Source organism: Clinocottus analis, unplaced genomic scaffold (assembly GCF_023055335.1).
Source record: "Clinocottus analis isolate CAN_PGR_092001 unplaced genomic scaffold, fCliAna1.0.p SCAF_15, whole genome shotgun sequence".
NCBI classification, from domain to species: Eukaryota; Metazoa; Chordata; class Actinopteri; order Perciformes; family Cottidae; genus Clinocottus; species Clinocottus analis.
In genome coordinates this window covers 10,217,488-10,232,134 of record NW_027175876.1, presented here as the reverse complement: position 1 = coordinate 10,232,134, position 14,647 = coordinate 10,217,488, and the positions used below count along the sequence as shown (strand labels likewise).

The window sequence follows — 14,647 nt, the reverse complement described above, 5'->3', positions numbered from 1 at the left end:
ACGATTTTTTCCTCTACTATTCTACTACTGTATGTTTATTCATTAGTTGTCACGTTACAGATAAGCACTTCCAAATAAAATGCAGTGAGGGACAACTTTGGGGGACTTGTTTAAAAACCTCTTTTAAAATCTTTACAAAGTAAAGTATACATGCTTTTTTAATTCGTGCAATGTTAGCAGGTAACTGTCTACAGTAACAACAGCGAGCAGGAATAAAATACAAACTGGTGGTTTGGAAATGTTGGCAGCAGTAAGAATGAACAGCCCAAAAGCTTGAACAAAATAATCTGTTCGGTGGCTCCATACTTAAGCCTCTTGCATTAGTATAATCTGTGAATAGTAGCAGCTGCAGGTTGTCTTAATGGCAGCAGAGCATGTGTAAAAACAGCAAAGTAGTGTCAACAACCCCTAATGTTTAAGCAGATAAGCTGCTGTTTATTAAGCTATTGTCGAACCAGTTTAAAAGTGTTTTTTTTTTCCTCTTCTTCTTCTTGAATTTGACTCTAGACTTCAGTCACAAGTGACTGGCTCACCCATTCCCCGTCTGACCGGTCACTTCCTCACGGGAAGCAGGAAGTGGCTGAGATGGGTTTCCTATTGGAATGTGAAGCGGCTTCCTTGGCGAAAGCAAAGGCTGTCGGACAGCAACAGGAAGGAACAGGGTTTCCCTTCTATAATACACTGCACGTTACAGCCAACAGTCAACTTTTACTCCAGCAACGCCTTATTACGATTTATAAACAGCCATTTTGATATTAGTTCAACTTTAGCTTTTTAGCCTCTAATTAAAAATGCATCCATTTGCCTCGTAGCTCAAGACAGTGAAATTAGTGAAATCCTCAGCAAAGATGTAAACTTGAAACGCCAAAGTATAGTTCACATTTTGTACTGCCGTGTGATTTCCATCTTGTGCCTTAATCATTTCAAGTGTAAATTGTGAAAGGAAATGTTTTGAGAAAAATATGCCTTTTTTTTATTAAATGTATTCAGCTTTAATGTGCATGTCTAGCTCAGGTGGGAATCTGTGCTATTCCTCTGTGACTTCATTCATATTTCCCTTTCTCGTCATATCTCCGCGGCTGTCCATGTTTCCGTCTGTCTATCCTCCTCTGTCTTCTTGCACACATCGCCGCACATACACAAGTATTGAAGAGTGAGCTGCTTTCAGTGCTCAGTCCCACTCACTCCTCTCCTCACTGCAGTGCTGTTCCAGCCCACGCAGAGCAGCGCCATTTTGGAAATCTGCAGCTCTTTCCTGGTGGCTGTAATCTATGGCTTTCTCTCTGCAGCTTCAGATGTCATCTGTCCTGTGAGGCAATGGATAACAAGACATCCTCATTTACTTCAGAGATTTCTTTCTGAATGAAAATGTACCAATGTGTTACAGTTAAAAGTGAGCTTTGCATTACAGAATTGAAACAAAGCGAGTGAGATGTACTTGCTGCTGTAATCATCATATACATTTTAGGGACTGCCTGGGATTGTATTTACTCTATAGATCTTTTGATGACAGAACTTTAGTTTAGTTTGCTCTCGGTTGTGTTTGCGTCTTAGTTTTCTTTCTTCTCATAATGTCCCATCCTTAGAACTCTGTACTCTTTAATTCATTTAATTTCTTTCATATCTCTTCTTCATCCTCGCTCCCAACGCCCTCTCTTCCCTCCCTCTTTTTTAATCTCCCTACAGTACATCAGCCCCAAGACACCACGTTAATTGCACCACAGTTCTTTTTGTCTATTATTCACCACTCTTCTATTTCTGTCACCAGCACTGCTGTGCCTGCTTTTGCTACGTTGCCAGCATTTTGCTAGGGTCTGCAATGGCTGTTGGAATGAGGAGGGGGCGTGTGCTGATGCCCGATTCAACAACAAATGGCTGTTTAGCATCATCTGATTGGCACAGATTAGAGGGCTTTTGGAGCTGGTGCGGAGGTGGCTCTTGCAGAGGACCAAGCGGCTTCGTTGCTGCTGTCTGAGCACAGCTGACGCTGCCATTCGTTGAGTGTGTGTGTTACTATTCAATTACATTTTTTTCTATTTGATATTGTATGGATGAAGACATCTTCCTTTTTTAGAGGGTTCACATAAAGCCATATTTTACCTAATTATGGGTTTTATTTTTTAACAATGCCACCTCACTGCTGAAGTCATGCCTGGATTCCCCAAAACTGTTACGATGGCAGCTCAGCTGCCATCCTTTTAGCTGACTTTCCTCTGACTGGCTGGCTTCTGTTATGCACCTTATGTAAAAACATGTACTGAACAAATTTAATAAACATCATATTAAAGTAATTCTGTTCCTTAGTTTATTTAGCTAGTTTTGACAAGTACAGTGCCATAGACACATCTTTATTAAATTGTTTCCTTTTACATTTTAATAAAATAACAATACTGAGTACACACACAACTACTATTTGACGGACCTGAACAGTATCCTTCAATCATGATGCCTGCAGCTTTGTTAGTTTAAGTTGCATAGTTTTAGGCACAGAAGAGAGCTGATGAATGAATTGGAACATCTCCGATAGGATTGTGTGTGTGTGTGTGTGTCTGTGTGTGTTCGTGTTCTCCGCTGTTTACTTATTTATTGTCTTGTGGAGACACCCAGGAGTGAACAGTGTGACGGCATGCATTTTGTAGTAAATGTCAGCAAGTGCCAAGATGTTTCAGGAAAAGCAATGCATGCTTTCAGGCCTGAAAATACAGATATTCAAATAAATTGTTGTTAGATTACCCCTTTAGTCTTTCGCTACTAGGTCCGTGTCCCTCTTAGGTTGGGTTTAGGTATTGCGGCTACTGTAATAGTTGGTAAAATCTTCATATTTAAATCTAATCACACTACACTAATCTGGTTTGAAGCCAGTTAATGGAAGCAATGAAAACAGTGAGATTAAGGTCATGAAGTACGTACATAGCGGGAGCAATGATAGGCAGCATAGCTTAACAGGCTGAAATCCCGGGCACCACATACAGGTACTTTCAACAGAAAATCCAACTTTGACAAGTAATTCAGGGAAGTGCAACATATAAACAAAAAGGCAGCCACCAATTTGCACCATGTCATTTTTTTAATGAAAATAAAATCAAGCATGTCCTTCAGAAAATCAGCAGGCACCAAGAGACATAAGAGAGAGTAATGAGATGTCATACCTGCAGTTGTACTGAATAATGTCCTGAATACCCATCCTGTCAGGCCAGATCCAGTATTGCTTTGGCCAAAACCTTGCTTCATCCCTCCAGTTTGGGATACATTCGACCAATGATGGAAACCTCTTACTGCAGTCAATACAAAAACCTTTTGAACTTTCTTTATGCTGTCTTTGTCTCATAGGGGATAGTAAGCCTGAACTCATTGTGTTTTTAAAAAAAGGGGTTCGACATGGAACAGAAAATTGTGCATGGCAGAATATCCGACCATCTTACCAAGACAAACTGAACCTCGTGCACAATCCATGGACTGTAAAGTCAGGACTGCAGAGGCCAACACAGTGTAATATTATTGAGATCAAAGAGGACCATACAGTCAGCAGTGGGACCTGTTTTTTTCTTCTTCTGACCTGTGAAATACTTTATGCTCAAATCAACCACAGCAGCACAACTGTGGAGCTATCTGTGTTGGCAGTGTTATTGGGAAGATCAATGGAGGCTCCCTGAGGACATTCTCTGTCCCCCATATGAATTTGTTAAATGAAAAGAGACATCTCAAAGATGCACAACTCAAAGATATTTGAATGATAGTGATAGTTTGCACTGTGAGGTAACATTGTCACTTTTATCATTTTATGAATAACAGATCAGCCTGAAGGGAAAATCCCTCTACCTACCAAGCAACCCCCCCCCCACCCTCCCAAAATCCTCAGTGCTTGCCATAAATAATGAATCAATCCGGCACAAAGACAATTGGCTGAATGGACTTGATTCATCAGAGCTCACACGACCCAGATTCTTCTTGTGTGACTCGTTTATAGCAACCGTAATGGTGAAGAGCACCGACGTTATGTAGTTCATGAGGGTCGTGTTTGGATAGGGATCAGCAGCACCTTGAAATGTTGTCCAATAGTGATTGAAGTGCCTTTGTATAATACTGACATCTGCTTCTGTTATTCTTCCAAACAGCAAATCCGTCAACAAACGTTGAGTGTTGTCACCTCCATGATATGTACTGCATGGTTAATGGTTTAGATTGCTGGAGAGGTATCCCTGTGATATATATATATATATATATATATATATATATATATATATATATATATATATATATATATATATATATATATATATATATATTATATTATATAATATATATATATATATATTATATTATATATATATATATATTATATTATATAATATATATATATATATATATTATATTATATATATATATATATATTTATATTATATATTATATATATATAATATATATATATTATATATATATTATATATATAATATATATATATTATATATTTATATATATATCATATATATATATATATAGTAGGATGTGTGTGTGTGTCACATATTGTTGTCTTGCTGTCTAAATGGTTTGCGGCTTGATTGAAGTACAATCTTGAGCAGAATAAGAGGTCGTACATGTGACGTTGTAGTAAACTACTTGTTGCTATATATATTCTCAATGTACTGGTATGATTACCACTGTTTTTTTGTTTGTTTTTTTTAGCTATTTTGCAGTGGCAACAGTACAAATATGGACGCACTTGCACATAAGAGGTGTAGGAAGGCCATAGCTATTTGTGTCATTGTTGCACACTGGACCTGAAACACAAAGTGGCACTTAGCCTTAGTCACTCTCTCCTCTAAACCCATGTAATGCCCCCCTCCCCCTCCATGTCCTATCATCATTCCTACCTCTTCTTTTCCCCCATAGAAAGGGGCATCATCATTGCCGTTATCCAGAGGGATGGACTGAGGAGTGTTCGAACAGCATGTTAGCAAGTTCACTGGCAGGTGACCCCTAAAAGCATTGAACATGTGTTCTCGAGCTAACAAGCGAGCAAGAATTTTTTTCTTTTCTTTTAAGTTCACTGCAGAGACATTTTACAAAAAAGTGAAACATGTGCGACACTGAAAACTTTTGATACTTTAATAAATCACTATTCTTTGCCTTTTTCTCAGGACTTTAGTCTGCCCTTACAATAAAGAGGGTGGACATAAATATTTGGAACACATAGCATAACATTGCACACTTAGCATAAAGCAATGCACTACAGACTCTGAAACAACAACGAAGTTGAATAACAACAAATAACCTTATAACCTGCATGAAGTTGGGATTTATTGCAGGGCTGTTGTATAAGTGGACATTGGTTCCAACTAGGTGTACCAAATAAACTCGTATGTGAGTGTTATGTCTAGCAAAGAGATTTATCTGGGAAGTAATTGTGTTTTGAGGATATGGTATAAAAGACTTCTATGTGATTTAAAAAAGAACAATACGATGGAAAGGAAAGATAAGAATCTTCTATCTATGGTTCCTTTTTTTATATACTCTCATTTGTAATGACTTCCCCAAACAGACAGTTTATACTATATGTATAAATCGAGAACAAATCTGGTCCTCCACTAACTTGGTTTTACTGTCAGTTGATGGATATCGCTGCCTCTTCACATCACTTAGGATTCTAAATAGAATATACTTTATGCAGCCAAGATTAATCAGTTTGAGGCGGATCTCAGAAACATTCAACTTGTTTCTTCTTCTTTTTTAGGGGCTTTGTGTTTACAAGAGATCCAGTGTCAAAGGAGAGCATTTATTTTTGTTGTCAAGGTAAGGATATTTAAGATTTTCATAAAGCATGTGCTCGCTTTGACGCAATGCAAGAAAGAGGATCTCGATTGAAACTAATATAGGAGTCAATGGAGTCATGAAGAAAATAGTTGCTAATATGGAAATGAGATATTCAATATTTTTGACTCAGTGCTTCAAAAACATCTGTTTGGGTAATGAGTCAAGCATTGCTACGAAAAGAAAAAGGCCCACACTTGATTGCAGCTCTGTGCAACTCACTGGTGTAGAGCAGACCAGTTCCCTGGCAGTTACGAGCTGCTGTTTGAGGTATTTTAAGTTCAAATGTATGGCGTAGGACATTCTTTACGTCTTGTGATATTTAAAGATTTTCATATTTTTGGTTAAAACCTTGATAGTACCTGAAACCAAAGCAAAATTAAGATATTCCACTATTAAGTGACCGCTATATATTTGAATTGCTAGAAGCGTGCAGCCTTTTATCTCCTCTGTCATTCTGTGATCGGCGGGGATAGGGGAGTGTACGCCGTAGAACGCCTTCGCAATTTCGCACTCGAGAGAAAAAGACAACATCGGCAGCCTTCAGTTCACCGAAAAAAGACCCTTTTACGTCTCACTGAACCAGAGAGGAGACCTCACCCCAGTGCCGAGCTCTGCAGAGGGAGAAAAAACAGCAAAGCACGTTTATCTTTCCACACAATTACAATTTCCCTTTGAAATGCTCTGAGCTGAAACTCCAACACATTGCGCTGCCTGTCAACTTTCAAAGAGAATAATGTTTGATTTATTTTTTCTTTCTTATCTTCCCTGTGTGTCTTGGCCTGCTATTTCCTCATCCACACTCTGACAAGCTGAAATGCAAAGTTGTTTGGCACTCAAATGGCTGTGGAGCATTTATGAACACCGGGCCACTGCTAATGCATTTTGACACACAAGAGGTTTGAAAGACCTGCAGTTTGTTTAAATGTTCGCTGTTGGTGTAGAGCAGTCATTGCTCATCTATCTGTAAATTGCAATTCCCAACATGTTAAACTCTCATTACTACTATAAAACCTTTTCTGCATATAGTTTATATTCCATACCGTTTGAATATGACAAAAGAGTTAAACGCTTCCCAAACAAAGTTTAAACCAATTGAAAACTGAGACACTAATGCCACTGATCCTGGCAAAGATGACTAGGGTGAGAAAATAATTATTGTGACGCAACATTTCTCATCATCTGTGTCCTTTGTGTCTGTATTTTTTGTGTGTGAGACTGAGAAAGAGACACATTGAAAGCCTGACTCATAATCTGGAATTTGTCCATGTTATTTGGTCTTCAGGCTGTTTGTGTTACCTACTCGTGAGCAAATGCATGTCTAACTGTATAACTTGCCCTAACGTTCACAAATTTGCCCAGCGGCATCTTGGAAAACAGGTGTTTGACAAGACTTGCTGTCAAAGTTTGAGTCAGTGTCTCACTCTGTTTATTTGTAACTCTGCCATTTGCCCACATCAGCCATCTACAAAAAAAGGGCTTTGTTTAAATTTACACTTGAGAGGTGCCTTTCATTATATTATTATTAGTATTTTCTCTGTGTCCAAAAGCTTCTGGTTCTTTCTGTTTGTCTCCTGAGAGAGCTTGGGCTCGGTCTCAAACTCTTTCGGTTTTGTTGTCTGGCTTTTACAAAAAACTCAACATGACGGGACTTGACTTGACTCACCGGTCGGTTTGGCAAGGATGTCTGCCTGGAAACAGGTGTATACTTTTCAAAGATTAGGTGATGCAAAAAAGAAACGGCACAATTGAAACTAGCTTTTTGATTTTTGTTTCCTCCAACTTTTCTTTTCTTTTTCTTTTGTCTTCTTCCTCCATACTTTGGTCATTTAATAACTGCTCTGTTGATTGCAAGGTGGTAATCTTCGCTAAACACAGGCCTGCGGAAACTATCTCCATTCTCTAACTACAATACAGGCTGATTAATAAATACCGAACATTCAGTCACTCTGCAACTGTCTCAAGATTTTACTGGTTCCAAATTGCAGTATTTCTGACAATGGAGAGAAGAAATGGAAGATATAGGGTTTCAGTATTGCAGATGAGCTTCACTCACTCACTCACAGTATCTTCATCTTCAAGAGTCTTTCTGTCACTATGTCTCTTTTATTTTTTCAGCCCTTGCCTCTTTCAGTCGTCAGTCGGCTCGTGTGCTCCGTTATTCTCAGGTGTTTATGACTAACTGTGCGATTCATAGTCACACAGTGTTCATACTGGCACGCCTGTGCTGCTCCACAACAACAACCTTAGACTGGAGCAGCCAACGACCTTTCCAATAAGAGCAATGATGTAATTTACATTTCTCTATATCACCATAGTATCAAGAATGGCACCCTCATGGCATTGTACTCATCAGTGAATTAATTAATACGTGTCCATTTAGCATTTTCGGTTCACACTCTATTTCCATGCAGTTTCTTAGAATTTCATAAAATATATGCAACAGTAAATTCACAGGAAAGCTCCTGAAAAACACTGTGAGATTTGTTTCTAATTCAGTTGGTACACTTTAAATGAATAATTCTAGTTGCAAGCAAAGCAGAGAGGCGTTCAGAGAGTGGTAGTAGTGCACAGTAAGTCGGTTGAACTGGCAAACATGTCTCAAAGCAAACAAACCATTAAGCAAACTACACTGATAATGAATGATATTAAATTAGATATGTCTGGAGCAGTTCTTAAAGGAAATTCTTCCTTAAATACACAACTGCTTATTAATTTATCACAATCAATAAAGCGCTTCACAAAAGTACCAGTGCTAATACAAAATGCAATTGAAATATTACATTTTTAGAGGACAAGTTTAAAGTCTGTCTTGAAACAATTCATGATAGTTTTAGGCCACTGTGATAATACATCCTGTTTATACTAATATTGAACTGATCCCTTTTAGCGCAACTCTAATATAAGACAAAATCCGCTGTCGTCCACAACTGTGTTTTCCTATGAATTACAAGTGTTTCTTATCTTTTAATGTATATCTGTGTATATCTCTTATATCAAATGCCTGAAAGGATATTAAAGCAACGCTTTCGTGATTTGGTAATGTTGTGTTTATGGTCCACCATTATCTGCAAGATGCAAGTTAGTCCCTCTATTAACAGTTTCCAGTTGACCGGGCCAGAAGACAACCTTGACAGCACTTTGCTCCGTTGAGCAGCGATGCTCCATATTTACCTCAGGAATCAACCTCATTTCGACACTGCTAAAGGTTACTGAGTATCTGTCTGTGTAATTGGTCCTCTGTGACTGCAGAAAGGCACGCTATGCCGCATTCATTCGTTTCAATTCCCAGTCTCCTTACCTAACATACAGTACCTCCCCAGCTCTCATTAAATAGTGCTACCCAGTCCTCAACAGAGAGAGAGAGGCACTCTCGTTAGTTATTTGGGATACAGTTTGTGAGTGTGATTTCAAAGGCGTCATTGACTTAGTGGAGGACAATGCAGTGTTGCTACTTTGTGAATGATACTTTGGGAGTATACTTTTCTGTGGGTCTTCTGTGAGTCGTTGCAGGAATTGCCAACTTGTGTCAAAATAACTGGATACTAGGGAACTAATTATCATTCACAATATATGTTTTTTTTAAAATCATCACAGCAAACCATTTTCCTCTGTGTTCATGCTACTTTTAACACGATACTGCATTTTCACTGCCTAGTCCTGTTTTGTTTATTAGAGGGAACATGGATCATTAGTTAACTCTTTGCAATAATTTATCTGTCATTTGGTATCACGATGATTTGAGTCCAATTAAATAAGCGGTGAAAAGAGTGGTGAACCACTGGTCTCCATTGGGTTCTACATATTTTTTTATATTTGCAGTGAAGTCAAGTTTGACAAGCTTAATTTATTGGGCTGGCGTAAAGGAAATCTCCTCTTTGGAGGTTCATCTATATTCATGACCTTTTCAGTCTTTTTTGAGAGTGAATTGAAAGTTTAATATTTATCCAGCCAAGATGATATTATGTCTGTTCTTCTAGTACACCAGTTCAAAAATCTCACATGGCTGCTTGTTATCTTGAAAAATTGACAGTACTTATACAGTATTTAAAAAAAGAAATGTAATCTTCAATTTTAGCATATCAAAAGGTTTCCCAGCCAGACACTCAAATGCTCACCAACACCTTTTTGAGTTTCTTCCTATTCGACTTCAAACACTTGACTGTTTTAAAGCCGATCCAACACCCAGACGAGGTTGTCAAGGTGGTCGAACAGGCTCACCTCAACAACTCGCAAATGGATTTTTCTTCTTCTCTCAACTTGTGGCATTGATCCGGGTAGATAGTTTTGCTTAATGAGATATTTGTGAAAGCTCAACCTCTGAGTCTGGGAGTGTTTTGACATTCTGTTAGTGCTGCTTAAAGCATTAATAATTACTCAACAGTGATGTGTTATGGGTCTGTGGGAAAGGAAGCAATGAAACCAATCGTTCTCATTAATGTTTCTCTCTTTCTGACACTCACACACACACTGTACGTACTGTACAGTCCTCATCTCCATGGTGATACAACGTGTGGAGGAGAGAGGTAGTGCACCATCATGGACAAACCATAGACAAACACAAGCAGGTTGAAGTCTTTCCTCACCTCTCACATTAATGGCTGTGGGTGGCGTTTTTGGGTGAAATGTTAATTTTGTATGTATGCTTCTAATTTAATTCTACCCAGTCCATCAGTGACGTTTCCACATTGGGTTGGCTGTTCAAGGTCTTTAACATCAAGGTCATGTGTGTCATGGATCCCTGACATTTATGAAGGAAAATCTGAACAAGAAAGACACGACTCCCATGTAGAATGCGCGGCAACACAAACGAAATCCTGAAGTGTCGGTTTTCCAATATATCATACACAAATCTGCTAGGTATAAATTCTGCGGCCTCTTGAAAAGAATGCTTCAACGACTGCATGCCTCGTTTCAGAATTAGTGAGACATGAAATGGACTCCTTAAATAAAAGTCTCAACCAATGTTGCAGCGGCTCATACTTCAACATTTATTTGCTGATATGGGTCAGATGCAGAAAAAGGCTGGCTTTTACAATTCCCCGATGCAACTTGATCTTAGACCCTCTCTGCCTAGTGAATCATAAACACTAAAGGGCTCCTTGTCTGTAACAATAGTTTTATGTTAAAGATTAGTTGTCTTCAAGCCCAAATTGACGAGCTGTGATGACTTCATTTTTGTCTTTTTACAGTTTTCTCATTAAGCCTGGGGAAACCTGGGCAATGCATAAAAAATACAGTGATCCCCTCCCAAAAATGACCAGTGTTACTGCCATCGAGTCCACAATACTGGTTTATTTAAAAGTGATGAAGTGTAAGCATCAGGGTTAGTTTGGCCCAAAACAAACTAATCATTAAAAATACAAACAAACGTTCCCAAAATAACTCTAGAGAAAATGCAAACGGCTTACCTTCATCCCTAATGAACCAGCAAGAGAAAAAAGGTGAACAAAAAGGACTTCACACCCCTAAAACTACAGGCATCTTTTTACAGTACATGTTACAGTTGCTAGACCAGATCAGTAAACCCTATGATCAACAAACTACTCGCCAGCACAGAACAGCACAACCTTCAGGCAGGGAGGGAAAACAACTCACTAAAAAATACACATGATGCAAATTGGACAGAAAGGAAAATCAACCTGGCAAAGAGTGACACAAGCCCCCCTTCTTCATATAACTGTGCTTTTTACAGTTACTGTGGTGTCTGATTTCAGCAGCTTTTCTCTCTTCGACTTCTCAGTTTCATCTGCATTCCAGATCTTTTTTTTTCTTTTTTTTTTGGAGACGTCTTTTAGGCTGCAGTATCACACTCCACCCGTTTCTGATGCACCGGAGGGGGCTTCGTTTTATGTAAAAAGGATATTTCTATTGATATTTAATACATTTCGTATCCTGACAATACTAACTATGAGCATGCAGGCCTTATTCTAAATTTCACAGAAATACAGTAGTTTCCCATTGCTTACTTTTTTATGGTGGCTCTTGGAGTATCTGAAATTAAAGTAAGACGTTATGGTGGAGAACATGTGATGTTGGATGTTCCCTAACTTGATTTATCTCTCGCCTTTCTCTCTCTGTATGTTTTTTCTCAGTTGCTGAGTTGGTCCCATTCAGACTGAATCTAGTTCTCTTGTCGCATGGTTGCGATGCAGCCAGCTTTTTAGAGACCAGCTGGAAAAGTTGACCAACACAATTCTTTTCATCAAGCTCCGGAAAGGTATTTTCATTAAAACGAAATACAAACTTATGGTCTTGAACTTGAATACTGAGGGCCAATGTTTAATGTTCTTTGTAAGATATATTTTACCTTCTTAGCACTCAGTATTTGATTTGTAAGCCAGCCAAATTTGCAACACATAAGATGAAGGATGTTTGTGAAATGCCACCTTTTTTTTGACTATTGTTTATCCAACAATAAGCCCTATTCATGTTTTCTTTTTTTTGTTCTTTCTGCAGCACCAAATGTATCCGTGAGACTCTCTCGTTACTTCACTCAGTGGGCATTATGTTGACCCTAATCTAAATCCATTAGCAACTCATCCCTACCTTTCCCTCCCATCTCCCCTCCCCACACCCTTTCCCATCTCCACCATGACCAGTCTGAAGCGTTCTCAGACAGAGCGCTCGGTTGGGGGCTCAGTGCCGGCTTCTGATGAGTTCTATACCCGCCGCCTGCGACTGCCCAATGGAGGGGCACCACCACCACGCAGTGAGAGCGCCCACATCTCCTCTTCAACCACCACCGGCACCAACCCTGGCGTTCCCAAGATGGGGGTTCGAGCCCGTGTGGCTGATTGGCCGCCAAGGAAGGATGGGGGAGGAGGTGGTGTTTGGCACATTACTGTGGAAACAGACTCGCCCAGCTCTACCAACACCACCAGCTCTTCAGGATCAGGAAGTGGTGATAGAGAAAGACTTTGTGGAGGGGGACCGGGTGGTGGTGGTGGAGGAGGAGGAGGAGGAGGAGGAGGAGGAGGGGGAGGAGGAGGAGGAAGTGGTGGTAGTGGTAGTGGTGGCAGTGGTGGTGGAGGAGGGGGAGGTGGGGGAGGTGGTGGAGGAATGTCTGCTGTCACAGCCCACAGCAATCTGTCAGCCAAGCTGGGCCACCTGATAAGTCCACAGGACTCATCCATGCTGCGTAACATCCACAACACACTAAAGAACAAGATGCAAAGCAAGGGAAAGGACAACCGCTTTCTGTCACCGGATGGCTATCTGGGCTCACCTCGCAAAGGCATGAGGCGCATCCGCCAGCGCAGTAACAGTGATATAACAATCAGTGAGCTGGATGTGGACGGCAATGAGGGCTGGTCTTTCTCCGGATGGACACCCATGCACCGTGAGTATGGCAGCACTTCATCCATCGATAAACATGGTGTTTCGGGAGAGAGCTTCTTTGACATGCTGAAGGGCTACACGTCCTTTGAGGCCCCTGATCAGCGAAGCCCAGCTCCAGAGAAGCTAACAGAGCTACTTACCGTGGCACCATCAAAACAGGCTGCACTGGACCTGCCAGATGGACCTTTAGGTTCAGCCAGAGGAAGTCCTGCCAGTCGGCTGAAGGAACGAGAGAAGCACTTGAAGAGGAGGTCAAAATCGGAGACTGGTGGGGAATCAATATTCCGTAAGCTTCGCAGTGTGAAGGCGGAGGGTGACACATCGAGAGCTGGCTCAGATGCTGAAGATGGGGGAAAAGGGGAGGACTGTGGTCCACCTCCCAAACCCTGGGCTTGTCAAAAAGGCTTTGCCCATTTTGATGTCCAGTCTCTACTCTTTGACCTCAATGAGGTAATCCATAGTCGACAATCTGGGTCTAAACGCAAGAACACCACTACCGGTGCTTCGGCTGCTGCTGCCGCCTCTGCTTCGGCCACTTCCTCCCTCGCGTCCAATCAAAGTGGAGGGTATGGGTCACCCTGTGGCTCACAAGAGGAGCTGAGCAAGGAGGGGATTGGAGGAGGACACGGTACCAACCCTGCCCTGGACCCTGGTGATGACAAGAGCAATGACCTGGTGCTCAGCTGCCCGTGTTTCAGGAATGAGATTGGTGGAGAGGGGGAGAGGAACATCTCTTCCGCTAAACAGGTATGTTTTGTGCACGAATGTGAGAATTGGATAACAAAAATAAATAAAAGATATATTTATAGAAATATATAAAAGATTAAATGAATAATATGGTTTGTCAGCTTCCTCTGTTTGCTTTTCCTTCATCTCTCAGCCGGGCAGCATAGGGAGTGGTGGGAGCTCAAGCAATTCTTCAGGCAGTACAGAGGAAGAACCTTTGGATGCCACCCTCACTACTCATTTTACCAACGCTGGTGTGGCGGTGCTGGAGGCCACCAAGGACGGGCCGAGCCAACATGCTGACCGGTCCAAACGTTACATTGTGGAACATGTTGACCTCGGCACCTATTACTACCGAAAGTACTTCTACCTCAGAGGTGAGCAAAATAGGATGGTTTTAATTTGGACTTTTCTAGATGCATAGGTCTTGATCATGGATAATTGTTTTCCTTCTTAAATGTTGTTGAATGTATATTATGCACATTTAAAAGACTATATCACCATTATTGGTGGAGAAAAGGCTCTTTTCTGCTAACGCCTTATCTTCAACAGTTTTTTTTATTTTTTTAAATTGGCCAAAGATTAATTTGTCATGCATATGCTGCATTCTGTATTTGGCAAGCAGTGGAGGTAATTCTTAATCAGTCTTTACATCCTTCCCTTCTCTGAGATCAGTAGAGTGACCAAGCCGTCCTTTAATATCCCAATTTCTCTTTCCTTCTGTGATTTCTTCCTCTTCTTCACATTATTCCTTATCTGTCCATCCCTGCCT

The 14,647-nt window shown here is 40.4% G+C and overlaps 1 protein-coding gene across 5 annotated transcripts in view; it reads left to right on the top strand.

Annotated features, from left to right (window-relative positions):
• Positions 1-14,647, top strand: part of sipa1l1 (signal-induced proliferation-associated 1 like 1) — a 74,519-nt gene that overhangs the window by 29,106 nt on the left and 30,766 nt on the right. For 2 of the 5 annotated variants that reach the window (XM_068577626.1, XM_068577629.1), the window contains 4 exons: positions 5,732-5,790; positions 11,904-12,028; positions 12,268-13,896; positions 14,030-14,252. In XM_068577626.1, coding sequence (XP_068433727.1) covers positions 12,403-13,896; positions 14,030-14,252 — 1,717 coding nt within the window. In that variant the 5' untranslated portion in view covers positions 5,732-5,790; positions 11,904-12,028; positions 12,268-12,402. Of the gene's footprint in view, positions 1-4,890; positions 4,971-5,731; positions 5,791-11,903; positions 12,029-12,267; positions 13,897-14,029; positions 14,253-14,647 lie in introns of those variants that run through there. The other 3 variants (XM_068577627.1, XM_068577628.1, XM_068577630.1) reach the window with 3 other exon arrangements.